Here is a 27,873-nt window from a genome sequence, read left to right as displayed (position 1 = left end):
ACACAATAACAGGCAAAATAAATTTTAGCATGAACACAGGAGTTAGCCTTCTTTTTATTAGAAATACATGGCATAGGGGTGTAATATCAGAAATACATTCTGTTGGGTAGCATAACACGATCCAAATATCCATGGCCTCTTGTTCTGCATGCAAACAACATCAAAATAAATAAATACAAAGTATTCACGGTGACATTGCATTTTTAAGTATTTGCCTCAGTAAATTACTTTTGAAGACTTTTAACTGCCACTACACACAGAAGAAAACGTTTTTGTTGGGTCAGTATGTTCATCCAGTGATTGTTTTTTATTGTTAATTTTTATGCTGTTGGTCTTAATTATAGATATGACATGAAGTGAGAGGAGAGGAGAGAGGGGAACATGATCAAGAATCAGTGACTTGAACTTGGGTTACCCAAAGGGATGTATTACTAGATGTTGGAGCGCTGCCCACAAGGCTATGGCTCACCACATTGGTGTTTGTTTTTGCAGTGTGACTGTGACAGTGATCCCCACATTCAGAATCCAGCAGCCAACTTTATAATAAGACCTAATAAGACTTAAGCCCACTGAGCAAATTAGAATGTTCTGTAAAATTTAAATTAATGTCACAAGTCCTTCTGAATTAAAATTTGTAGACAACAATTTGTATATATATATATAAATCAGTGATTTATCTCAACCTCTGGATCAACACCCAAAAAATGTTGCGGTGCTTAACTTCAGTTTAAAACATAGATTAACAGAGTTTGTGCAGACCACAGAATAACCACAATTCCTGAAAGGATCCTGAAGAAAACCTGCTGAGAATGAAAACTATTGAAACTATTGTTGCTAATTATAAAGTAGAGCGGAATTTATAATCAGCAAAAATACTGAGCAAATTTGAAATTTGAAACAAATTGTACACAATCTATCCGAACACCTATCCATTTCAAACATGTAAACACAGTTTGTGAGTGCATTTCAGGAAGCTGTAGACTTGGAAAGTCTAAGAGTAATTTTACTCCTTCACATAATGGTGATTTGATGCTATTTTTCTTTGCACCTGCAAGATCTGACAATATTTCAAAATGTCTGGCCAATCATTCAGGAAGCACAGCAGACCAAACATTTACATTCTGATCAGGGCAGTTGAGAGCAACACTTTACACAAGGCAAAAGAGATTTATTGTTAAAATTATTATTCATTTTTTATTCAATTTTTTTAATATATATATATAGAGAGAGAGAGAGAGAGAGATTTACACAAAACTAAAGCAGCATTCACATCTGGAAAAAAAAACACATCCTAAACCTATTTACAGGATGTGAATAATGCTTTCTGGAGCAACATTTTGTGGCATAACACCACTGAATATTGAGATGTATTATTTTCTTAGTACTCCCCATCTGAAAATTTCCAAATACATCATCTTTCGTATATGTTAACCAGGTGTTAATAAACACTTCAGTCCTTACAATCACAATTGTTCTCCAACCCTTCTGCATTTAAACCATTCCAGTGCCCTAAACAGACATACAGGGAAAGTTGATGTACAGAATTGTTACACAAAAATTCCAGTTTCATAAAGACAGCTGCACTCTTCATATTACATTTAAAGATTTTACACTTTATGATGTTGAAATGTTACGTATATAGAAATTAATAATATAAAGATTGAAAAGCTTGGCTACTTGCTGGTATGATTTTGGTCTTACACACCTATATTGTTCAGTGCCAGTTTGCAGGGGGGCGGGGGGAGTTTCTGAGCTAATTTAATGACCTCTGCTTGTCAAGCTCTCACTTTGTATCAAAGAGGTCTAGGTATATTCTGAGTCAATGGTTTACCTGCTGTGTTATTGCTCTACATCTGTTCAGGCTCAGCGTCTGTGCAGGTTTCCCATGGATTTCTTGGTATCTGTGGCATGGAGACGAGCAATAGACCAATTCCACTGAGGAGGAGCAGGACAAAACCCGTGCACGCACAAGCAAAAGACCAAGAATAGTAATACTCGATCCAGATAGTTTCCTCGCTTTCTATCATCCTTTTAACTGACTGCCGCATTACCTCTACTGAGATGATGGCACACAGACCTGAGTACAAAGATATGAAAAGATATTATTAAAGATTTCTCTATAGCTTTTCCACGAATGTAAAAAAAAGTTGTGGAATCAAGAAAATGTATGTTTATCTATCTGGCTATAGTTTTGTTTCAGGTAAGGCAAATGAAGCTGTGATTAGATGCTCCATCTTACCAGCAAAAGCAAAAAACATGCCAGCAGGCTTGTACAGATAGTCCTTTCCCTTTCTGAGGGAACCCAACACACACAATGTGCCCAGAATCATGAAGAGGAGACTGAAGAGGGCTATGGCTGCCGCTGAGATGTTGTATTCTGAGTAGAGAAATCAGAAAGAGCTACATGTCTATTTTAAAGTATGACAGTGAATCAAATGTCAATGACTTTCAAATATGATATGACTCATGCTTCAGAACTATTTCCCTAGACGCCTCTATAAACTGTTTCTATACTCTGCACACTCTGGTATTTCCTCCAAAAACAGGGTAACTGTCCACTATGTCCACTCTTATTTCATCCTTCATTATACTGTATGTCCCTTCCATTGCTTGTTGGTAGGCTACATGCTGCAGAAGAAAATAATGGTGCACAAAAGCATTCTCCAACCAATACAGTATAAAGTCAGTCCAGGCTTGAATTGATTTGATTGAACTTACCTCTCTGAGTTTTAACTTCAAATATTTCTGAATCTTCCCCTGGTGTGAAGTGTCTGAAGTAAGAGCAGTTGATTTCTGAGGGGGGGAAAACAATTTTTTAATTTAAATTATACATTTGAATGAAACCCCATAAGAATGTTCAAGGGGAAATGTATTTTCCTGTTGCTGGCTATTGATGATATGTGTATTATAAGACTGAGTTTATTCATACCCTCACAAGAATTCTTGTGAGTTGCCTTAAGCCTTAAGCCTTAAACACTGCAAAGTGTTTTTTTACACCCCACGTAATTTCACAAGCAGCTAAATATATATGTTGAGTTATTTTGACAACTGTAAACGACACAGAGTTGGCTCCATGAGGCTGCTAGTATGACAAGACTGTCTAAATTAAATCTTAGCTTCTGCCTAATGTATCATTAGGATCACGGTATCTTGAATCACTATTTTAAAAAAATGCAACCTGGTGTTGTTTACCATGGAATTGCATTGTTTTATTTACAGAAATGACTGATGAGGTCTGGTTTCACAACTGCATTGCTATAGTTCTGAGTTGCATGTTGACCCTTTCATTGAGTGCCAAATATACAAGCAGTATTAAATGAATCATGTGCTTGTATTCATGCAATGTCTGGGAATGAAGTTGAGTGGCTAAAAACTACCTCTCAGGAGCATAACTGTCCAAGATAATTTATGTCTATAGTTTTTAATATGACAGAGCAAAGATGATACTACCAAGTTGCAGTCTCATTATTCATTACATACTCCCTAAAACTGTCATGGATCTATATAAAAAAAAGTAATGGACTGTATAATGCCATGTCTTACCATGTTTGTTGTTAGTGACACCAAACGCTCTCATGTTTAAATAAAAGCACAATTTTTGTACTTAATTTTTTTTTAACTGGTTTACAATTAGAATCAGCTTAGGTAAAGAGGGGGAGGAAGAACACACAAGTCATGTATTTTTTATGTGTATTTACTTATACTACAGAGACAAAGATCAGCAAAATCTTGATATGTTCTCAAAAACATGTGACTGTTAACATAAGTTTGAATAATTCCAATTCAACCCAAGGTCCATGCACACCAAGGAGTGAACCTGAGGACGCTATATGCGAAACGCATTGTTCGCTCTGAATAATAAAAAAAAAAGAAAAAAAGAAAAAGAGTAAAGTCAATAGTGTGTGGTAGAGTGTTCTTATTATTGTCACATAAGTTTTAATAATGTTAATGAAATGGGCCACAGTGGGATTTAGGGGTATTATTTGGCCAATAGGTATACTGTTCTCTCAGATGTGACCGTCAGTCACAGAAATGGAATTGTACCACTCTCAAATTAAAAGTGTCTCCCATCTTGGGACAGCTGACTATTTACACAGCCTAATTATAGATTTTACTGACTGCATTTACAAGACCAGTCACACACGTACTCACACAGCTGGGTATGTTTTGTCATGTGTTAAAAACAATCAATTGGTTAAATTCAACCTTATTTTATTGACTTTTTTTGACCAATTTTGTATCATTTGGTAACATGTCTTTAATGGATTTGAAATCAAGCAGAGTTTGGGGTCAAAATAATTGTTCAGAATGTCTATTTACACAAATTAGCCTTGTTGACAAAAGATATTTGCACTACATCCACCCATCATTTTCAGGTTTAGGCAATAAAATTGCAAAAGAAACTGAAGCAGTGAGCAGTAAGGATAGTTTGACAAGACTGAAACATGTTCAAATCCACCTTATTCCAATCTCTTTGTTTCTCCCTTTTCCCGTTGCATAAAATAAATTAAATTAAATCGCAAAACAAACCTGTCTTGTAACAGGGAAAGAGTAAAGATAGTGGACAAAGCTTTTTACATGACCGATGCAAGTTCGAATCAACCTTTCTCATACTTTCTTCCTTTTCCCATCACATATCAGCTCGGAGAAGCATTTATTTTAAGTAAAATTTAAGAAAAGTGAAAATAAAGTGCCTATCTGGTAATTAAAGGCTTATGGGCCTAATTGGATGTGGTATCCTCATGTTGACTGAACAAGCTGACATATCGACGGCATGCAGCTTATATTGTGAACATGGACCTTTGAGGATACTTTTACAAATCAGCAGGTGAATATGATTATAGGGTTAGGGGTAGGTGTAGAGGTGAGATTTAGGGATAGGGTCCCCAAAAAAGGCACCATTATTTTTATTTTTTGTTAAAATATGTTATGGTATTATAGCTATAGGGCATGGCATTGTCACTTCTTGTCTTTCATGTTCAAAGACACAAATAGTCCACACCTGTTAGGTACATCCTGTCATTGTGCTTAGCAGTGATCTCCATGCAAGAGCTGTCATAGCACTTAAAACAAGCTCCACAGACAGGGAATTCCCAGTAGATTTGCAGACAAGCCATGGGCCTGACTAAGGGATAGATGGATATAGAACTCTCTCTTTGAAGACACTCTAAAAACCTCTGATTATCTCTTGGTTTTATAATTACAGTGGATATGCATTTTTGGAAGGAGGAAGGGAGTTTAGACACAATTATTCACACCTTTCGATTAAAATGATTAGTCGCCAAATATAGCTTGAAATGTAGGCTGGTGTCAAGTGTGTCAAGTATAATGTGTGACTGGAGGATGGCATGTCTCTTTTTCCCTTCTATTTACACCAATTTTTGTGAACAATGTAAACACTCAATCAAAAATTACAATAACACATGGAGTTATGGGAATGATGTTGAAACAACAATTGTTAAAGCTACACTGTGTAGAAATTACTCCCATCTAGCGGTGAAATCGTATATGACTACCAACTGAATATTACTTTCTAGCCCCTCCCATTCCGAGGGCGTTTTAACTCCTACGGTGGCCGTATTATTTCAAATCTGCCGGCAGTCGCGAGTAATCTCCCCCTCGCATTCGTCACGGTGCCACTGAGTGTAAAAACGCGAAAGGCAAAGCTTGAATTTCCAGGTATGTCCCTCTTTGGCTAATGTATTTTCAAGATGGATGCGCAATATGGCTTCCGCCATTCGAGCAGCTCACCATATGTATTATAAATGGCAGATTCTATGCTTACGAGAATACTTGATTGGTTGGTAGAAGTAATTATACATTAATAAGCACATATAATTTTGAAAAAACAAAGTGGTTTTTGCTAAGAATCAACCTAAAAATTAAGACAGTGTAACTTTAAATAAAGAAATTGTATCTTCTATATTTCTATATCTAAATTTCTAAATCTATATTTTAGCATCTTCAAAGTAGTCACCCTTTGCCTAGATTAAAGCTCGGAACTCTCTAGGAACACTTTTTTTTTAACAAACTCAATTATTTAAGGTGTTTTTTTAAACAGTAGGGTACACCGGGGTAAAAGGCGCATTTGATTTTATTCTCCTCTAAACCACTAGATGGCACAAAAACATGCCGCAGGACTTTCCGAAACATCCGCTTTTCAAGATGCTTGTGGAAATCCTTGATGCGATTGCCGGCAGCAGGGCAAAGTTGATTGGATGCTAAATTGATCTAATATTTAACGTTCTTTAAAATGTTGTAGATTTAAGCAAATGAGAATCGCAATTTTTTTTTTAAAAAGCCGCCCCTGCTGTTAATTTTGTGTTAAGGCACAATAATTAACATGATAACAAAATAGCTAGCTGACTTTTCCATTTGTTGACATGACATAGTTAGATTCAGATGGTAAATATTAAATATCAAGTTTATAATAAAACCATCATGTTTAAAAATATGATATTAATAATATTATGCAATAAAATATCCAATTTATTTATTTATTACTACTGTAAAGCTATATTAATGTATTGTGGGATCTCATTCAATATTGCAGAATCTTTACTTTTTTTTAAATAACTTTGTTTCTGTATTTTTAAAATGAACATTTATTGAACAAAAAGGAATTATTTTATCTATAAATATAAATAAACAGAAAATTTTACAAACTTTGCTAAAGTGACTGTTTGAACCCAGTGTGTGGGGTAAAAGACCTAAATTACACCTCATACATTTATACGATTTTTAAACAAACAAAACACTTTTCTGATTTATTTTTTCGCAAAATCTGTTGCTCCATCAATTTTCAATAAAAACATTCATATTTTTTTCTGCAATCATATATGGAAATAGTGAAAAGCACAATTTTCTTAAGGTGTGCCTTTTGCCCCATTGTACCCAACTGTCTTTCCATATGCTACGGAAATGGATATCTGTGCCTTTTCATACATTATTTTATATTTAAAAAAATTAAATTCATTTTGTTAAATAAATAAATAAAATAATTGTATGTAAAAAAATCAATTGATGTTTGTCAACAAAACAATTTTCAACCATGTAAAACACAGACCTTTAGAGCAACATTTTTTAAGATAATGAGTAACAACCTTAATCCTGTGCAGACCCCGCATGTCAACCCTAATCCTGTGCAGATCCCATAAATCCTGTATAATTATTGCATAACAGTAAATCAGTAAATAGCCTAATTAGTTAATCATTTTCATTAATAACATTAACAAACATTGTTACGTTATCATATCTAAAACAGATCCTTATTAGGTAATTAATACAAATAATTTAAGTATTTAACTATATATATATATGCTTTGGTTACAAAACTGCTTACACTGTGTTGTAAAATAAAAATAAATAAAATAACCAGATAGTTTAAAAAAGAACTAATTGCCTGATCTAATTAGAGACAGACATCATTACTTAACTGTGACTGAGTTTTGATGATGGAAAATTGAGCTTGAAGCAATTTACCTTAAATCCTGCACATATACTATGTTCAGGAGTAAAACAAAATTTAAGAAATGCTCTCCAACATTTAACCTCCGAAGACGTGTTGATTTAAAAAGCATCGATATTTACTTTCACTAGCTTCCATGCTTTAAAATAAAATATTTATCAATTTTCACCTCATTTAGTGAATACAAAGAATTTAGTTTTTTAACTATTAACAATCATTATGCAGAGACTATAGGATATTAAGCCAGAGATTCAGAGAGGCCTGTTTATCTGATCAACATTTCTCACTTTGTCACTTACCCCCCGGTAAGCTGATAGGTCCACAGCTTTTACCAACAAATTCCTCATCCTCAATATAGATGTATTTCTTACAAAGTCTCCAAAGGCCGAAGTGGGCTGCCTCACATGTTGTGTTTACGTTCTCCACTCGAGGACTCAACACAGCCCAGTGGTCTGTCACCACCGCTGTTAACATGGACACTGAGCCCACCAATATTACAAAAAACAAGATTTTTGTCTTGGTTTCCTTCTTCATTTTGTCCAGTATCCAATGCTAATAGACAAATAAAATGAAAAATGACACGAGAACAATTCTTTCAGTGAAGTAATCACTGAATATCTGGACAGTGTATAACAGAGACTTGTTTCTTAGAGGCTCAGTGCAGAACTGTGCTTGTGCATGGATAAAAGAGGCTAAATGGCAGTGCCCTAGTATTTATGCTGAGGCCAGACTCAAGTCGCAGCTGTTGAGGCTCGTCAGGAAAGTTGATGACCAAACTGGCTTGTCTCACAAGAGGTCTGTGGGGGATACGTTGGGCATCTATAAATGTGTGCTGTGAGCCTAATGTCTGGCTGTTGATAATCAGATACCATGTGCAATAACTAGGGCGTGTCTATTCCATGACAAGCAGAATTAAGCATTAGGTGTAAATTGAATTGAATAGAACGTGAGAGACAAGATCGACTAAATGTATAAACTGTTAACAAATTTTATTAAAGTGATCACTGAAGTATCTTTTAAATGTATAGACAACTGATTAATTAATTCTGTCCTTTATACCAAACAGAAAAACTGTGATAAATATCCATTAAATTGACCAGACGCATTCTAAAGGCAGTTTGAACCAGGGTAAATTTCATCTACTGTTTTATGAATACTAACTCAGACATGCTACTCAGCTCACATTCTGTTCTTTTTTTATGAGGTAGGCATATTTGGACATAGGGAAAGAGTGGAGATGGAGATGTTCTTGGGACCTTAAAAAATGGTTCACAAAAAAACTAAACCAAATTAAACCAATACAATAACATTTGGGGAACATTCTGCATTTGCAGGAAACGGGCAGTATTAGCCTATTATGTTTTTAGGCCTTTATGATAGAAAATAACAGAAAACCTGTGGAGAATAGAAGTAGATATTTCTGGGATTATTGAGGTTACTGTTGTGGTACTGTGGCAAAGTAGCTGTATCAGACCATGTAGTGCCATTTAGTACCATATACGGATATAAAACCAAATTGTATTCAAAGTAGTGGACATTGTGTGTTGAAAAATAACATGTTAAATAACAAATAACAACTTCTATGTTGCATTCTCTTTTTTTAAATCATACAAAGATGAATGTGATGTATAAGCACATACATTGCGATAACACTTAAAACAAACCAACAACACCAAAAATTCTGCAGCATATTTCTAACACATATTTCTGCTTTACTATCCAGCAAGCAAATCCTCCTATAACAGTTCATGCCAATAAACTAACATACATCACACACTTTATGTATTAAATTATTTTGACTAAGAACAAACTTGAACTATTCTAAACGAACAATGAAGTGGCATGGTGGCGGACCTGGATCGTGAAGCAGAGGGCGAGACGTTGTAGGGTCAGGTGGCTTCCATGGCCGTAATAGAAGAGGCATGGACGGCCTCCTTGGGCTTAAGATGGCAGTGGCTATCACCAGAAGAACCAAAGTCAAGGGAAGGACCACTGGGACCACCAGACTCTGTAATCTGGTGTCGAGTCCTTGACGTGAGAAGACTCTGGGGTGGCATGCCTTGACTTAAGAAGATTCTGGTGTGATGGGTACTGTGGAATTGCAAAGTCCCTCATCCACAATTCCCACAGTAAATGAGGAACCACGCAACGGGGCATAGTCAATACTCGGCTAGAGCTGGAGCATCGCTCTCAGGCATCAGGTAGTTCGACAAGTCGTTTAAGCCATTCTGAACACTGTCTTTTAACGCCACATCATTAAATCCCAACTGGTAGAACAATCCACAATACTCCTCTACATAATCCTCAATGGGAGTATTTCCTTATGTAGATGTAGTAGTTTAGTAGTTTTGCTTGAACATGAGATAAATGCTTAACAGTTAACTTTTCAGCAACAAGGGACATTGTGCAAGTCATCCATGACACTTTAGGAAACAAATGAACAAGTTAACCATATGTGACAAAGATTATTTCCCTAAGGATTTATTTTTTCATTATGACAGAAATTTAAATTAGGCATTGGGAATGATGGACAAGTGATAAACAATAGTTTCTACTTATAAAAGCATCCATATTTTAAACATGGGTTTTAAGTCTTAAGTCAAGTTTTAAGTCAAAGGGGTGGGGTTCTAGATGTCATTCATTGGCACCTTTTAACCAACAGGATTGGAACTGAACTTTGCAGGAAGGTAGCATACACCACTTACAAAAACCCAAAGCAAAATTTCAATCCATTATAGCAGTATTGTTACTGTTTTTGTTTGGCTTTTTAAATAGATGCAAATGGCTCATTCGAAATGCTAAAACAAAATTGCCTCAAGTCTGTCATGTAATACATTCTATATTACATTTTATCTTAATTGCTTTGGCATTTCTTAAACAGTCTTGGTTACACTTTGTTTTAAGTCTCAACATTCATCTTAACATTCTCTAAACTGTTGTGTAATTGTCACAATGGTTTTATTGAATATCACAACTTTTCATTAGTTGAAAGTTTTCAAAAACAAAATATTTTTATTATTCACGTTAGCCTTACTGGTCTAAGTGTTTAGATAGTAGATAACATTGGGAATGTTTGTTATATACAAATGCAAATTTTGGCCTACTTCTTTTTTGACACTGACTGTCCGATATGTAGGCTATTGCTTTTTAAACATTTACGGGGAAAAGTCAATACAGTAGTACAAAAAAAAAAGAATATGCACATTTATGTTTGAAGCAATCGGTTACATATAAACCAAAAACATTCCATGTCATATATATTTATGGAAAATACATGTATGCTTGATAATTTCTTATAATTGAATGGATCATTTTGCATTTGCTGGCTCAGTATACTCATAAATATATATTTATGGAAAATACATGTATGTTTGATAATGTTTTATAATTGAATGGATCATTTTGCATGTGCTGGCTCAGACGATAAAAAAGAGTGAAGAGTGTGACAATTTCACTAAATCAACTCAGCAAGCTATGTGTATTTAATTATTGTGCAAATTGAAGACAATTGTGCATACTTTTTTGCATGTGCCAAAATGCGTGGAATTTGGTTAAATTAATTAGAAAATTCACAACTGGTGTGACCAAGGAACGTCTCGGGTACGTATGTGACCCTCGTTCCCTGAGTAGTTACGTGACGACAAATGGGGTTTCGCTTATAGTCCAGGCGTTTAAAGCCAAAATGGGGGTCAACCGTGAACAAATTGCAACAGAATCAAACTCAACTGATTTTGTATCCTCAATATGTCCTGAGTAAGGGAAAAAAAGCCCTGAAGAATCTCATTAGTGGAAAGTTCAGAAAAAGACCCAAATATATCCTATTCATACGCCTATTCATTATTTTTCTCACATGAATAGGGTAAAAAAAATTAACCTTTAGATATCACCATGACAATTACTGAGTTGATTACTTATATCAAGACAAACAAAAAATGTATTACAAGTTTTTTTAAATTGTTTGTTAACATGGACAAACGGTGCAGATCTAAACATTGGGTACAGCCAGGAGAAAATGTCTTGTTGAATCTTGTTGACATATAACAGTAAAATACTAAATGTTAAGGTCTGAATGGAACCCATTTAGGCTACCCATGAGCATAAATACATAGAGGCAGGAAGAAGTTCTTTAAAACAGCCTTTATTAATTATTATTGCAGAGATGAGGTTTGGGGCTGGGTCCGTGGGACTGTTTCTGTGAGGGAAGAACAGGAGACAGTTGAGTGGACCTTGAAATAATGACTGACTGAATCTCTAAATGTTTTAAAAATGCTGTACACAATGTTTAGATCTGTTGTGGTATTTATGCAAATTAGCACATCTGTAATTAGATTATGCACCGTTTGACCATAGATTAAAGACACATCTCTTTGACCAAGCATTCCCATAATGCATTATAGATTTCTATAACTCAATGTTAGGCTGCATAGATTAGGTCAGCCGGAACTGGGAACACTTCCCTTAAATCCTGATGTACTCGTTACATCATAAGAAGAATGGCATCTACGCTAATTTTAGTGTCTTTGTTTATCCCGAGGTTTTCCCGCAGCCTGCCGGATCCAGGCCGTGTGCAGATTTGACGAAGGACCTTCGCCTGGACCCGATGACAACGCAGTGCTGAAGTGCCAACTAGCCTCTCCCTATGGAGGATCCCTTTACCACTCTACAGATAAAGCATTCTGGAAATTCCGTGTATCTCCCCTGTAGTGATAAAATAAAATAAAATTCTGTATCAAATTTAGGCAGGACAAGTAGTTTAAGGCTTGGTTTGTAGAGAATTACAAACATGCGCACATATATTCAAACGCACATAACTATAGAATTGATTATTGATGCGCACGTGAGGGCCATCAGTGTTTATCACAGGTTCGTCTTAGCGGCCCCTAATTTAATAACAAATTATCCTTTCGACGGAAGTGAATCAATCAAAACTAACTTAAGCTGGAAAATAACATTATTCAAGAACCGCTATAAAGCCAAAACAATCTTTACAAATTACCTTAAATTATACATTTATCTCTGTAAAGCAGCTTTGAAACAATCTACATTGTTAAAAGCGCTTTATAAATGAAGATGACTTGACTTGACTTGACCATGTCAACAAACAATTTAAAAAAACTTGTAATACATTTTTTGTTTGTCTTGATATAAGTAATAAACTCAGTAATTTTCATGGTGATATCTAAAGGTTAAATTTTTTACCCTATTCATGTGAGAAAAATAATGAATAGGCGTATGAATAGGATATATTTGGGTCTTTTTCTGAACTTTCCCCTAATGGGATTCTTCTGGGCTTTTTTTGTCCTTACTCAGGATATATGGAGGATACAAAATCAGTTTGATTCTGTTGCAATTTGTTCACCCTTTTTTCCTAAAACGCCTGGACTATTAGAAAGCCTCTCATCTTGGCGAAATAAAACATGCCAATGGCAAAGAAATGCCATGGGACTGCGGAATTTTCATAGCGTAACTCCGCCCCAACTCGTGGGTATATAAAGAAGTACGCTGGCCGAGACTGAACTCAGAGAATATCGCACGTATCCAGTCCGTGGAGTGGAATGGCGAGCAAACGAAGACACCTGAGCAGATCTTAGTGCCGGCTGGTTGAAGCGAATACATGAGAGGACACTGGCTCCACTCGGAGATTGTGGAATCTAGCGAATGTGTTAGGTGTCACCTAGTCTCAGCCTCAGACGTCACGCCCAAGGAACGTTGGCTAAACGTCTGATGTATATGGTACACTTAACTGGAAACACTTCAGGAATGGCAAAGTCGTCATCTGATTGGTTGAATTTTATCGGATATCCGGGGGGCGCGAGTGTCGCGTTTATTTTCGGTCCGCCGGGAAACAAAGCGCAGACGTGTGATTGCGGAAGAAAGACTGTTGTGTTTACATGAGTGACAATGAGCATTTATCAAGATCAGCTAAACGTAGGATTCTCAAAAGTATGCAAGGTTCACGGCATAGACTCTTTAAGAGATGTCCAGGAGTTTTGTTTGAGACACTTAGTGGAGACTTGTTGCACGCCGGTCTGTTGTTGTGGGGACATTTCCACGCCCCGAAACGTGACGCTGATCGAAACGAACTGTAATTGGTTGTTTGACATGTCGGTCAAACGGCCTTATGGGCAGGCCTTGGCCAAAGAAAGCTGCTATGAATTCCAGACCTTCAGCCGTCAGTCTGAAGGTCTGGCTACGCGAGACTAGGTGTCACCCAGCCTGCAGCTCTGCAGATGTCTGTTAGCGAGGTGCCATGCGCTAGAGCCCAAGAAGAATCCACAGTCCGGCTGGAGTGAGCCTTCACACCAAGGGGGCACGGTCGACCTTGCTGCTGGTATGCCAAAGCAATGGCGTCCACTATCTAGTGAGACAACCTTTGCTTGGAGAGAGCCTTTCCCTTCAGCTTCCCACCATAACAGACAAAGAGCTGGTCTGAGGTCCTGAAACACTGCGTTCTGGCTACGTAAGCACAGAGGGCGCGTACTAGACAGAGCAGTGCCACGGCTGGGTCTGCCTCCTCTAGGGGCAGCGCTTGCAGGTTCACCATCTGATCTCAAAAGGGGGTGGTGGGAACCTTGGGCATGTATCTAGGCCAGGGTCTCAGGATCACGTGAGAGCGGGCCGACCCGAATACCAGGCATGCTCCGTCAACTGAAAATGCCTGCAGGTCCCCTACCCTCTTGATGGAGGCCAATGAAACCAGGAGCGCTGTCTTGATTGACAGGAACTTAAGCTCCACTGATTGCAGAAGCTCAAGGGGAGCACTCTGCAGGACAGTTAAAACCACTGAGAGGTCCCAAGAGGAAACGAAAGGAGAGTGAGGAGGATTCAGTCTCCTCGCTCCTTTCAGGAACCTGATGACCAGTTCATGCTCCCCATGGACTTACCTTCAACTGCGTTGTGATGTACGGCGATAGCGGCAACATACACTTTCAGGGTGGAGGGAGACAGCCTTTGCTCCAACCCTTCTTGCAGAAAGAAAGCACGACAATGATCGGACATTTTGTGGAATCCAGGTGAGAAGAGTCCCAGTTGATGAAGAGGTTCCACTTCAACGCATTGGCATGTCTCGTGGACGATGCTCTAGTGGAAGTGATGGTAGCCACCACCGCTGGTGGTAGGGTACTCAAACCTGCCTCGTCCCATCCAGGAGCCACACGTGGAGGTTCCAAAGATCGAGACGAGGGTGCCATAGGGTGTCCCGTCTCTGAGAAAGGAAGAAAGGAATTTGCCAGGGAGGTGCTGTCGCGAGAAGAACTAGTTCAGAGAACCAGGTCCGGGTGGGCAACCTCCTCGTCCTCCCTGATCTTGCACAGGGTCTGTGCAAGAAGGCTCACGCATAAGAAGAGGGAAAACGCATATTTGCGGAGGCCCCGCGGCCAGCTATGCGCCAGTGCGTCCGTGCCGAACGTGCCCTCGGTCAGGAAGTAAAACCGGCTGCAGTGGGAAGAGTCGTGGGAGGCAAACAGATCTCCCTGCACGTCCCCGAACTGTTCCCAAATCAGCTGAACCGACTGGGGATGGAGTCTCCATTCTCCAGGAAGAGGCTGCACAGTTCAGGTCTCCCGGGATATAAATGGCTCGAAGCGACCTCAGATGCTTCTGACTCCATAGGAGGAGGTGGAGGGCGAGTTGCGACATACGGTGGGAGCGTAGACCACCTTGTCGGTAGATGTACGCTGCTGTCACGGTATTGTCTGACCGGACTAGTACGTGCTGGTTCTTGAGCAGTGGACGGAAGCGGTGCAGAGTGAGACATACTGGCAACTCGAGGCAATTGACATGCCAAAGGCGCTGGGGTCCTGTCCAGGAGCCCGCAGCAGCATGTCCATTGCACGTGGGAGAGGCATCTGTTGAGACAACAACATGCCTGGAAACTCATTTTAAGGGCACTCCGGCCCGTATAAAGCTGAGGTTTGTCCACGGGGTGAAGGTCTGATGGCAGGTCGGAGTAACTGGTACTAGGAGCGTGCCTACTTGCCATGATCACCTCGGGACTCGATCGCGAATCCAGAGCTGAACCGGGCTCATATGAAGCGATCTAAGTGGCGTTGCTGCGGGCCATATGCCCAAGGAGCCTCTGAAACAACTTCAGTGGAACCACACTGTTGCCCTCAAACTGTCTCAGGAAAGTCAGCAGTGATTGCGCGCTCGCTCGTAAGCTGCGCGCACATGGCAACCGAGTCGATTTCCATACCGAGAAAAAATATCCTCTTCACGTGGGAGAGTATGCTCTTTTCCCAGTTGACCTGAAATGCATTTGGCAGTGGGCATCTTGAACGGTAGCCTGTGTAAGTAACGGTTCAAAATGGGCAGGTCCAGGATTGGCCATAACCCACCGGTTTTCTTTAGTACGATGAAGTAGGGGCTGTAGAACCCGGACTTCATTTTGGCTGGAGGGATAATCTCGACGTGGGAGGCGTAGCGTCCTGGGTGGGGGCACAGTCATAGCCGCGTCCTGACAGAGGAGACCAGGGAAGGACCAGCGTTCCACGGGGGTCTGGCGACAGAGGGGAACGAGAGTGGCAAGGCTTGTAAGCGGCGCACACTGCCGTCCACGCTCTCTAGGGACTCAGAGATGGGAAAGTCAGTTCTTTGGAAGAAGAGGTTCTCCCCCGGCCCTCCACCGGGGGAAGGAGTGGCCCTGCAACCACTTCCTGGAAAGAACTGCAACCCATCTCTGAGCTGCCCGTAACGAGGAGCCCAAATACGCCAGGCAGCGTTCACACCCATCAGCAGAATTAATCTGTGTACCTCATCCAGAAATGCATGGGCAAGCCGTCTTTACATTTATTCATTTAGCAAACGCTTTTATCCAAAGCGACTTACAAATGAGAGCAATAGAAGCAATTAAACTAGCAGTAGGACAACAGTATGTAAGTGCTACGACCCTTCGCAGTTCAATCTAACGCAATACATTTATTTATTCATTTTTAAATATAGAATTGAGGAGAAAGTGTTAGTATAACTGGATCAAGTGCTGCCGAAAAAGATACGTCTTCAGCAGTTTCTAAAAATGGCTACGGACTCAGCAGCTCTGGTTGAGTTAGGCAGATCATTCCACCAGCAGGGAACAGTCATGGTAAAGATCAGAGAAAGAGATTTTGTGCCTGTTTGAGATGGCACCACAAGACGCCGCTCAATTGCTGAGTGCAAGTTTCTGGATGGCACATAAGTCTGAAGTAATGAGTTAAGGTACAAGAGAGCAGTGCCAGTGGTTGTTCTGTAGACAAACGTCAGTGACTTGAATTTGATGCGAGCAGCAACCGGCAACTAGTGCAATTTTGTGAGGAGAGGAGTGACGTGTGCTCTCTTCGGCTCGTTGAAAACCACTCTAGCTCCAGCATTCTGGATCAGTTGCAGAGCATTACAATAGTCCACTCTGGATAGAACAAGCGCCTGAACGAGTTGTGTAGCATGCTCTGATAGGAAGGGCCAGATCCTTCTGATGTTGTACAAGGCAAATCTGCATGACCGGGCAGTGCTAGCAATGTGGTCTGTGAAGTTCAATTGGTCATCAATTACAACTCCAAGGTTCCTAGCTGATCTTGATCTTGTTATGGATGACGAGCCTAGCTGAATGGTGAAGTTGGGATGAAGTGATGGGTTAGCCGGGATTACAAGTACCTCTGTCTTCGCAAGGTTTAGTTGAAGGTGGTGGTCCTTCATCCAGCCAGAAATGTCTGTCAGGCAGGCTGAGATGCGAGCGGCTACCGTCGGATCATCCGGCTGGAATGAGAGGTAGAGTTGTGTGTCATCAGCGTAGCAGTGATAGGAAAAGCCATGTTTCTGAATCACAGATCCTAGTGATGTCATGTAGATGGAGAAGAGAAGTGGTCCAAGCACTGAGCCCTGAGGCACACCAGTAGCTAGATGTTGGGTATTAGACACCTCACCCCTCCACGACACCCTAAAGGACCTACACGAGAGACCTACCTACCCGTCTTTAAAGAGATGCGCCGCGTGCTGCTCTTTTAGAGAGGATAAAACTCAACAGCTGTGCTGAAGCGCCCAGGGAGAAACACACGACTGGCAGACCACTGCACAGATCGGCAGGCAATGTGAAACTTGCTGGAATTCGCCATCACACCAACACCTGTAGAGTAGCTTGTCTCGAAGAGTGAAGAGAGATGATCTCAGAATGGCTTGTGGAGTAATGAATGCACTTGGCTCTGAAGCGAAAACATATCTGCATGTTGCCAGCGTACTACCTTATATACCCACGAGGTGGGAGGAAGTTATGCTATGCAAATTCCGCAGACCTATGGCATTTCTTTGCCATTGGCTCATTTTATTTCACGAAGATGAGAGGCTTTCTAAGCGAAACCCCATTCGTCGTCACGACGTAACTCATAGTGACTACGAAAGGGAACTAATTGTTCAGAGATCTGATTATTGTTTTGAAATATATTTCCATACCGATATTGCCCTTATATATATATATATATATATATATATATATATATATATATATATATATATATATATATATATATATATTTGTAATTAAGCCAAAAGCGATTTAGAAAAAAATACAGTCCTAAATACAATCCTAAATGCATGACATGACTGCATTTTTACACAGGAGTGATCTTGTGATTCAAACTGTCCTTAACGTCTTTAGGGATGCAGTTGTGGGCTTGCAAGAAGTTAGGATGTGCAAGACCAGTGTAATAGGAGGCCAGAGCACCTGCCTTGAGTGGATGTTCTCTCACCAGCGTATACATTGAAATGTCCCCCAAAGGCAGCGAGGAGGTGGGGAGGCTAAGTATGGCAGGGGCAGGGATTTTAGATGGATCTGTGGATTGAGAGCAGGACTGGGGCCGTTGTTGTCTGTAATGGTAACTTGGAATGCCAGTGTAGAGGGAGGGCGTGGGGGGAGGGGAAGTAAACCCAAAGTGCTTGAAATGAATCTCTTTGTTCTTTTCAATGTAGATGTTTACTGCCAACACACCGATGGCCTCAGCCACTATGAAGGAGAGTACACCTGAGTAGAAAGACCATCCGTAGCTGTATAAATTTTTTTTATCTTCTCCTTTCTTGACACCAGTGTCTCCGGCATTACTGGAGATGTAAACGATGATGCCGATGATATTGCTGAGACCTGATGAAAGGTAAAATAATAATAATGATAAGAAGAAGCTTCTAATTAGATAATCCACATTGTCATAACCTTGTCAAGTTATAACTAAATGTTTTCTCAATTCCAAATTCGGATAATGACTCCTACAATCATACAAATGTTCAGTTTTGAAAATCCATCATTGTAAAATTTTAGTGGACTAATATCATAAAAAAATATGACAAATTGATGGAGCACAGCATTAGTCAAGCAGGTTGAGATCAAAATGATAAGTGTGAGCCCATTATCAAGATAGACAAAGTAATTCAAATAGAAATTATGCTTATTAATCCAAGAGACACAGGTAATCAATAGTGAAGAAACTCAAACAACACTGGGTGTAAAACAAAACAACGCAGCAATACTAGATAATGAATGGGAACTCAAAGACTAACAGGTGATCTAATTAATGAGTAACCATAATAATAATAATGTGTTACATTTATATAACGCTTTTCTGGGTACCCAAATCGCTTTACATATGGAAGGGGGAATCTCCTTAACCACCAATAATATGGTAAATGGTAAATGGACTGCATTTATATAGCGCTTTCACAGACCCAATGGCCACCAAAGCGCTTTACATATTGCCTCACATTCACCCTTTCACTCACTCATTCATACACCGACTGCGGTGTCAGCCATGCAAGGCTCCATCCAGCTCGTCGGGAGCAGCTGGGGTTAGGTGTCTTGCTCATGGACACCTCGACACTTGGTCAGGTGGAACCGGGGATTGAACCACCAAACTTCCGGTTTGTAGACAACCTACATGAACCATATTGCGCTAGTACGCCCACCAAACACCAGCTTACTGGTGGAGAGGAGACAGAGTGATGAAGCTAATCAGTATATATGAGGATTATTAGGAGGCCATGGTGACAAATGAGAGAACGCCCCCACCGGGAAAGCGCAGCCAAGCTCGCAAGTCCGTGGCACAAGCTGGGTGACATCTGACCAAGGCAGACCCAGAGGGACGAAGGAACCCGGTGGAGCCGTAAGGATGATGGTATATGGTGGAGCCAAGGGAGGGAGGAGCCATGGGGAGTCGACAGGTCGGCGGACTGAGGTGGATTGGATCAGGTGGCTGGAGGTGGAGCCATAGGATCCTTTTGAGGTGATGCTGGAGACCGAAATACACAAGGCTTATCCACACAACAGAATGATGTTAGAAGAGAAGTCGAGGGGCTGAAGGGAACCAGCGGAGGCAGGCTGACAGACTGGCTGGATCAGGATGTGGAGGCGGTAGAGGGAGGTTGGGTGGGATCAATGACGATGAAATAGTCTTGATACAGGGGGACAAAACAGACTTGATGCTGGGCAGCACCAACAGCGACAATGAAAACACAGGAAACTTGGCACTGGGCAAGACTAGCGGAGTAGTTCCAGGAGTTGATCCAAAAATTCCTCCAGTGGCCATGCTCCTTGATGACAACAAAGAAGACTGTGGACAGGAGATTCAGCAGAACATCCGTATCCAAATCTGCATAATGATTATATTCCACAAAGGCCAGTTTTAGTTCACCCTCAGTGGAGGGATTGTGGTCATGGTTTTCCTCCATTCCCTCATATTCCACCAAAAGTCCCACAGCGATACACAGTGGTGCCAGTTAACACACCTGGTCAGAAGTAAAATGGGGCTCAGGTTCCAGGTCGATGGTAGGCTCTGTCCTTGTCTCAGGTTCTGGTTTGTTCATCTCGGCAGGCATGAGTTCCCAGTCTGCGGTGAATGTCCGTGCTAGGGGCTAATGGCTGGCTGTGCTCTGGATTCGGCTCTGTGAGGTCCACTTGATTTTGGGCAGGCAGGGTTGGGATTAGTATAGCTGGTTCGGAGTGGGCTCCTCTACAATAAGTGGAGAACCAGCCACACACAGGGCGTACTCAATGTATTAAAATAATGAACAGTTGTTGTTGTTCCCTACGAGCATTATTTGGAGCACTTCGTCGTTAAGCCATCTCCAAAAGAGCATTTTTAATGTTCACTCTTCCCAACATACCTGACCAGGTATTCATCCACAAAATCCTCCAGTGGCTGTGCTCATTGATATAAGGAGAATGAAAATTACAATAAAAGTTGCTCCTTTTCATAATACATTTTTTGTCCAGTATTTTGTAACATTTAGTCCCCAGGATGAAGAACAGAAATTAAGTCATTCAGATAGAAACCATGTTTATTAATCCAAGAGACACAGGTAATCAAACCGTGAGGAAACTCAAAACGACGTGTAAAACACAACCACATGACAATACTGGACAATGTATGGGAACTGAAGAATAACTAAATACACAGTGATGATGGACTCAAAGACTAACAGGTTAATGAGTAACCATGGTGACAAATGACTGCTGGGAACAAAGAAACACATGCAACCGGTAACAAAAGATAAGCAAACTAAAAGTCCTTGAAAATTAAACTAAGACTAAACTGAATATAATTGTTACAGTTATAGATATTGTTATGTTAATAGGAAACACAAGATGGAACATGGGGAGTATCATAAACTTTACTTCTCCTTTACTACAAATTATTTTTCTTTACAGAACATCTCCCTGTTAAATAAAGAAGCCCCCCTTTTCAACTATCTATGCATAAAGCAATGCACTCTAATAACTCAACACATTATCTTTCACCTTATTTCAGAACCTCAATTGCAAGTTCATCCTCTTAGGTGGCTGTGACACTCTTTCTGAGTGGGTAACATGTTTTTTCTGCAACAGGTATGGGCTGCCCGTTACTCTCAGTCTCTGTATTCGATGATGGCACTTGTTCTGACTGATGGATCGGAAGGAGATGAGCCCTGTCTCTCATAATCACTCCATCCTCCGTTCCAATCAGATAAGATCTCTGGGCTGATGACTGAGACACCACAGATCCTGCATTTTCTCCAACGGAAACCACACATTTTGTCTTAGCTGCAAAACTGGCAGAGGTCAGAGTGACGTCTGTTGTAGTACTGCTGCCAGGGGTGTGGGAAGATGTTTTAGGTTGGGGGTGCTGCATAGCTACACATCGGGTAATTTGGCTGCACATCACATTTTTGACATTATTGATGCTGCTTGCAATCGTAATGCAACGGACGGGTCTACGGGACATGAATTAACCCTTTAAATAAAAGGGTTATTGCGCTGTTTACACTGTCATATACCAAAGATGGACTTGCACTCAGGAGTAGAGTGGACAAATTCTTTCTACGCACACTGTAATGTTCACAATATTATTTCACACTCATTCCAGGCCAGCATTGAAACAACTTTTTCGGGAGCTGAGGTAAAGTGCAAAGTTTCCTTCCCATGAGCAGCTGTGCTGGTGAATATCCATTCTCTAGTGGTGTGGACCAATATGTCAGGAGTGCTCTTTCCTTATCTCCTCCTCCTTTCCACAGACCTTTAACAGTATCCTCTGTCTGACACTACTGGGCATCGACAACAAGGGCTCAATCAATGTGTTCCTGTGTTGAGCACAGACACTACATAGCACCACGATTTGTACTAACTTACCCTGCCACCAAACCGACTGACGAGCTCTGGCCATGCATTTTACAATCTCTTGGTGGTCTTCGTGTAGAATCTTCACCATCTTTTGCAACATGGAACTTAGTATGTCAATCCTTTGTCTCCAGCTATGGAAAAATGTCCTCGCTCTTGCCAATATGGACACAGCTCTTTGTCCAGGTGACTTTTCTCTGGCCACACACTGGCAGTATTAACGATTTTCTCACAGTGAGTTTCTCACACTTTTTTTCTCAAACTATTTGTTTAAGCCTAGTTTCTGTAGCTGGCAAGCTCTGCACAACAGAATCAACAAACGCCTTCAGATCTGCCTCATGCTCCATCTCCTCTTCTGAGAGTGTGTGATTAACAGGTGCTCTCAACAGCACATCTGCTGTGATCAGCTTTTTTCCGGGCACATGGATTACTGTGTGTCATAATCAAAGAGCATCAGTCTTAGACAAAATCTTAAGACATGAGGAGTAGGTCCAATACTTTGGTACTCAGCAAAGAGACTAGAGGCTTGTGATCCATTTCAAGGGTAAACTTTAACCCCAGCAGACAGGAAGAAAGGCGTTTACAAGCACACGTCGCTGCTAAAGCTTCCTTCTTATCTGAGCATAGTGTTTTTCTGCTTCTGACAACCCTCAGGAAATGTAGACCACAGGCTTCCATAGTCCATTCTCGGTTGTTTTTGGGTCAGCACTCTTCCTAACCCAAATGGGCTCAGGCATATCCAGTATCGCTTTCATCTTGCTAGGATCAGGTGCAATTCCATCTGAGGTAACATTGTGTACAACAAAAATGCTCAACACATTTCGCATTCAATATTATACATTTCTCTTCAACTTTGCTCAGGACTTGATGCAACTGCAAATGCTCATTGTGTTGCTGTAGGCTTTCCCCATACACCAAGATATAGCCTTTGTGCCAAACTACTCCTGCAAAGCCACCTATGTCATGCGACGCTGGAAGTGTTCTGGGGCCAACACAATTCTGTACTGGACGAATGGTGTGATAAAAAGTGGTCAGAAGCAAACTTCCTTTGTCAAGGAAATTAGCTGGTAAGATGTGCCTCCCTTGACGCACCCGCACAGTCTTATGTTCCCCTGAGCTTTAGGCACAACTACCATCCCTGCACACCATGGAGTCTGCTCGGTGACCTTGGGTATCACTCCCTTGGATTCCGAGCATTGCAGCTCAGCTTTTACTTTGACTTGCAGAGGGAGTGGGACTCTACATGGAGATGAAAGTGCATATGGCTCCTTGCACTAGCTCAATCTTTTACGGTTAGAATATTCCCATGCAAATCTTCCGGTTTAGTCTGCACAGTATAAGCGTGTAATCAAATGTAAAGCATCGATGGCGGGAAGTCCCAAAAGTGCTTTGAACAGTCCTTTCACTACTTAAAATTGTTTGTTTATTTTAGATGTTCAACTCTCCCTGGAACAGTCCCTGAACATAGAGAGCCTGGTTCCAGGGCCCATACAGGACCTTGCAGAATGGCTGGAGTTTGCTATGAATGGTAGCTGAAAAACTGCTTTCTGGGATTGCAATAACCACTGCGACAGCATCCAGCTTGAATTTGGTATTTTGAGCATTCAATCTGACTAGTTCAACTAGTTCCCCCTGTCTCTAATGAACTCCTCTCCTATGAAAGCAAAGTCTTTCATGCTATGCTTTTCTCGCTCCCTGATTGATGTCATTAACAGTTCCAGCTGACCAACACAGCTTCGTGTAATGTCCCTTTTTGTGGCATTTACGGCATTCCACTTCACGTGCAGGGTACTCTTTCCAATTGTGTCTCTTTATATTTCCACATCTTCAACACCCAGTTGATTTAAGGTCTTTATTGACATTGCTGGGTCCACTTTTTTGCCAATGTATGCTCTTTTGTGTCTGTTTTGCATCCAGTATGCCAATGACTAATCTGTCCCTTATCAGTTCATCTCCTAAGGCTCACAATGTTCTGCCAGTGCATGTACAGCAGTAATGAAAGCTTCTATTCTCTCTCCTGCCATTTGATTACGTCTGTTAAATTTGCTTACACAATGCCGTTGGAACACCATTTTCACTGTCGTAAATTACTGTTACTCTTCCTCGGACAGGGGAAGAACATTCAGGATATCTTCAGCTTTGTCACCGATGGTATACATAAATGTATTAACCAGATATTCTTGTGACTGCTTGTCCAGGCCTGACGCAGTTATATAACGCTCAAAGCGTTGCATCCATTTGGGCCATTCATTAATATCGCATGGGTGATTTTGGCATCAGATGTGGCACATAGCTGCTTCATCCATTGTCACCACCTTTTATTTTCCCCATTGTTTCTCACCAGCTCATCTGTAATCTTTTCTCCGTCTCACTCTCTTGCGGCTTCTACAAACTCTGCTTTAAAGAATGTTTTTTTTCACTGCAACATATATAATTTTTTTTTTTTATATAATTGTGTATAATTGTATTGTAACTAACTGGTTTACTTAAACTTCTCATACTATGTTAAGTTAGCGGGAAGTACGAGACAGAACATGGGGAGTAGTCTAACATGATATGAAACATGTGGAGTAGCCTAGCATAACCTTTATTTCCCATCTGTTCACCATACATATGTGTCCGGCCGGGGTGGGCAATATGACCAAAATCTTATATCACGATAAGAGTAATTTTTTTTAATATTTTTTAATATTTTTAATTTTTTATAATTAATATATACATATATAGTTATTTCCCTTTAGATAAGTTTATATATATATATATATATATATATATATATATATATATATATATATATATATATATATATATATATATATATAAAACATTTTTTGAAAATTTTATAATTGAAATTTCATAATTCTTGTCACCATTTTCAATATCACAAATAACTAATACTAGCCTAAGTATAAAAAAACTCTCAAGCTTACTGAAGATAAGTAAGCAGTGAGAAAAGAACAAAAACGAATTGCAAGCATATAGAAAAACAAACTAAATAGGAGCTAAGACAAATAAAATAGAACTACCTGTACCTTTTCAAGCACTAGAAAAAAATCAGTTCAGGTTTCACGCGCTCTGTGAGCAGCAGCTTCATGCGCGCATCACAGACAGTGCTGAGAAACACTCTCAGCATGCGCATATAGCGAAATGAGTTGTCTTTCACTGCACTTCGAAGGGTTGAAAAACGCTTGTTTTTAAACCGCAATGCTTAAAAACGCATGCAAGTGATAAGCTTTCGTGACTGCATGGCACAGCAACGTCATAACATTGTGAACAAGTGAACATAACCACGATAGAGACGATATATTCCAAAATCTCTACCGGTTAATCAGGTCTATAAGCCCACCCCTATGTCTGGGTAACACCACAACTTAAACAATTATTTCCTTTACAGGACAGATATGTATATTTTCATTCATCGCAAAATATGCAGAAAATGAAATTGGAAAAATGCATTAAAATGAATTTGGCAAAAATAAATGACAACATTATATCATGTCTTGAATGTATTTATGGCAACCCTGCTTTTTCAATTAAAATACACTGATTACTAAAATTATTTGTGTTTGGAGACTCCTCAGGGATTCTCTTTTGAAGCACTAGAACTGGCTGAATATTAAGGTTACTGGCATGTGTTGTACCTGCAGATACAAATAGGATTCCTGCACTCAGAATAATGTTATTTCTGCTGCTGTAAATGTGGCCCACCACGACACAAAGTCCCCCCAAAAGAAGCAGGATGGTACTCAGGATGGGGAAGAGACTGGATGCCCGCACTAATCCTGCAACACACACAGACATCTTCCTGAGTTTAAACAGACTTTTAAATGTGTCACCAGCATGAAATGTGTCACCAGCTTCTCACTGTAGATATGCCTAAAATGCAAGCAAAAATATGAAGCTCCTAAACACATTATCAGCTAGCCAACACTATAACAGAAATGTCATATTGAAACAAATGGCCAATATATGACATATATAATATTAATTTAGTCTTTGGTGAAATTGAATCAAGTGGTGGAATACTATTTTGAATCGTTCTTTGAACGTTTTAAAGAAAATGAACTCACGGAGGATGTACTCGGAACCTTCAGTGTCATAGTCATCATCCACAGAAAAATGATTGATCCAGTAGCAGCTCCCATTGTTGATCCCTGTGCCAAACATAAGTGTTGCTGAATTTTAAGTAAATATTCTGCCTTGTTTTTTTTTTTCATCTTGAATCTTCTTAAGCTTAAATTAGCTTCTCATCCACCACTAAGAATATATTAAATATATTTTACATGCTATCTCTTTTATGTGACCTTACTCTAAAATATCCCTTAATGTATGCAAATATACATGTATCTGTACCATATGTACAGTCTTGTTGAGGTCTTTAAATCATCATCATGTTTTATCATGCTCTGAATTACTTTCTTAAAAGCCGCATGAATAGACATAGACAGATCAGAATAAAACATTAAAAAATATATATATATTATGGGGGTGAAATTAAACTGTTCCTCGGAATCTCATCTTGTAGAAAATTGAATGTAATTGTCAATGGTTTGAAAAGGATCTCTGGTGCAGTCTTGCCTTCTGGCTTCTAGAAGGCACAAGATAAAAAGTTTTCTCTTAAATCACAAAAGAGAAAAAAAAGATTTTGAGAGTATTTGTGAATAGTTTTTTTTTTTAAAGGATTTATTCTTAAAAAGCACTAGAATTATGAGGAAGGCCAAACTCAAATATTATGATTTTTTATGGAGCTGCACTTTAAATAGGCCTAATAGATACATTTTAGTAGACTAGGCTATTATATGAATTTATTACAAATTGAGTAATTATATGAATTAACATTTCTATATTTAGAGGTTGTAGTGAGATCGAATCCGTGAACGAATACTATGGTTCATGTTCAGTCATATCAGGCAGATTACTTCAATACATTATTTCTTCATTAACAGTAGCCTAGTTTCTCAAATTATTTGAACAAGAAATCAGTGGAAAGCATAAGGGCAATTTGTTATAGAAAAAATATTAAAATGACAAAAAGTTGAACAATCTAGTATTGTAACTATATCTAGTATTATAATTTTAAAAATCTGACCATCCGTACCTTCGATACAGCAGATCCTCCAAAGTCCAGAATGCGTGAGATCTCCTCGTGTTTTCTTTGGCTGTAGCAAGGTTTGGGTTTCTGTTGCGTTGCTGGTCGTGTTACAGATGTGTGCTCTCGAGTAGAGCCAGTAGTCGGTCCCGATAGCGACAGCCATCAGGCTGATCGCAGCGAACGCGCCCAGGCTCGTCAAAACAATCTGAGCTCCACGATCACAACAAGCCATGACACCGCAGGCTAGACTGAACTGAGCGCATCAAGACAACTTCACAGTACATTTCACATATCTCTGTTACGTGGACAAATTCAGCCACGCATGATGAGCACATTAGTAAAACTTTTTTGGGGAATGGAAACGACTTATTAACATTAAAAATAAGAAAAACTGGAAAATTGAATGCTACTAACTTAAACGTTCTGATTTTCATGTAATACCGTAATTTAGTGCCAGACTATAAAACAAGGTTAGTGCACGTTATATTTAGTCACTATTTGTCTATTTTTGGCCTACCAAATAACGACTTTAATTAGTAGGCCTATACTTTAAATAACGACATTTAATTATAAGGTTAAGTTTTTGTTTACAAATTACTTAAAAAGATGATTAAGAACGTTCCCTAACAATTAAACCTTTTTTTTAAGTTTTATTTTTGCAATTATATAAATAACATAGCCTATATTGTAGCCCTATGGTTATTTTTAGAT

The 27,873-nt window shown here is 39.7% G+C and overlaps 1 protein-coding gene across 3 annotated transcripts; it reads right to left on the bottom strand.

Moving 5' to 3' along the window:
• Positions 1 to 20: 20 nt before the first annotated feature.
• On the bottom strand, positions 21 to 27,502 carry LOC307007465 (voltage-dependent calcium channel gamma-4 subunit-like). Of its 3 annotated transcripts, none has more exons than XM_079629520.1 (7): positions 27,169 to 27,439; positions 26,141 to 26,224; positions 25,712 to 25,852; positions 2,719 to 2,793; positions 2,240 to 2,377; positions 1,832 to 2,077; positions 21 to 144 (listed from the first exon to the last, which is right to left on the bottom strand). In XM_079629520.1, exons 1-6 carry the CDS (start codon positions 27,392 to 27,394, stop codon positions 1,848 to 1,850), a joined length of 894 nt encoding a protein of 297 aa, XP_079485646.1. In that variant the 5' UTR covers positions 27,395 to 27,439; the 3' UTR covers positions 21 to 144; positions 1,832 to 1,847. The 3 variants fall into 3 exon arrangements, with proteins under 3 accessions (XP_079485646.1, XP_079485645.1, XP_079485644.1); XM_079629519.1 differs by lacking the exon at positions 21 to 144 and adding an exon at positions 1,050 to 1,509; XM_079629518.1 differs by lacking the exons at positions 21 to 144; positions 1,832 to 2,077; positions 2,240 to 2,377; positions 2,719 to 2,793 and adding an exon at positions 17,987 to 18,569 and having other exon boundaries at positions 27,169 to 27,502.
• Between the last annotated feature and the right edge of the window lie 371 nt (positions 27,503 to 27,873).

The sequence above is a fragment of the Phoxinus phoxinus genome, assembly GCF_949152265.1.
Source record: "Phoxinus phoxinus genome assembly, chromosome: 11".
In the NCBI taxonomy this organism is placed as follows: domain Eukaryota; kingdom Metazoa; phylum Chordata; class Actinopteri; order Cypriniformes; family Leuciscidae; genus Phoxinus; species Phoxinus phoxinus.
This window is presented reverse-complemented; position numbering and strand designations above follow the sequence as displayed.

Excerpts from the sequence above, each read along its gene's own strand:
- LOC307007465 (XM_079629518.1), bottom strand. The coding sequence starts at position 27,394 with ATGGCTTGTTGTGATCGTGGAGCTCAGATTGTTTTGACGAGCCTGGGC. Across the intron at positions 26,225-27,168 it reads GAGGATCTGCTGTATCGAAG|GGATCAACAATGGGAGCTGC; the intron begins GTACGGATGGTC and ends TGTTTGGCACAG. Across the intron at positions 18,570-25,711 it reads AATCCTATTTGTATCTGCAG|GTCTCAGCAATATCATCGGC; the intron begins GTACAACACATG and ends ACCTTTCATCAG.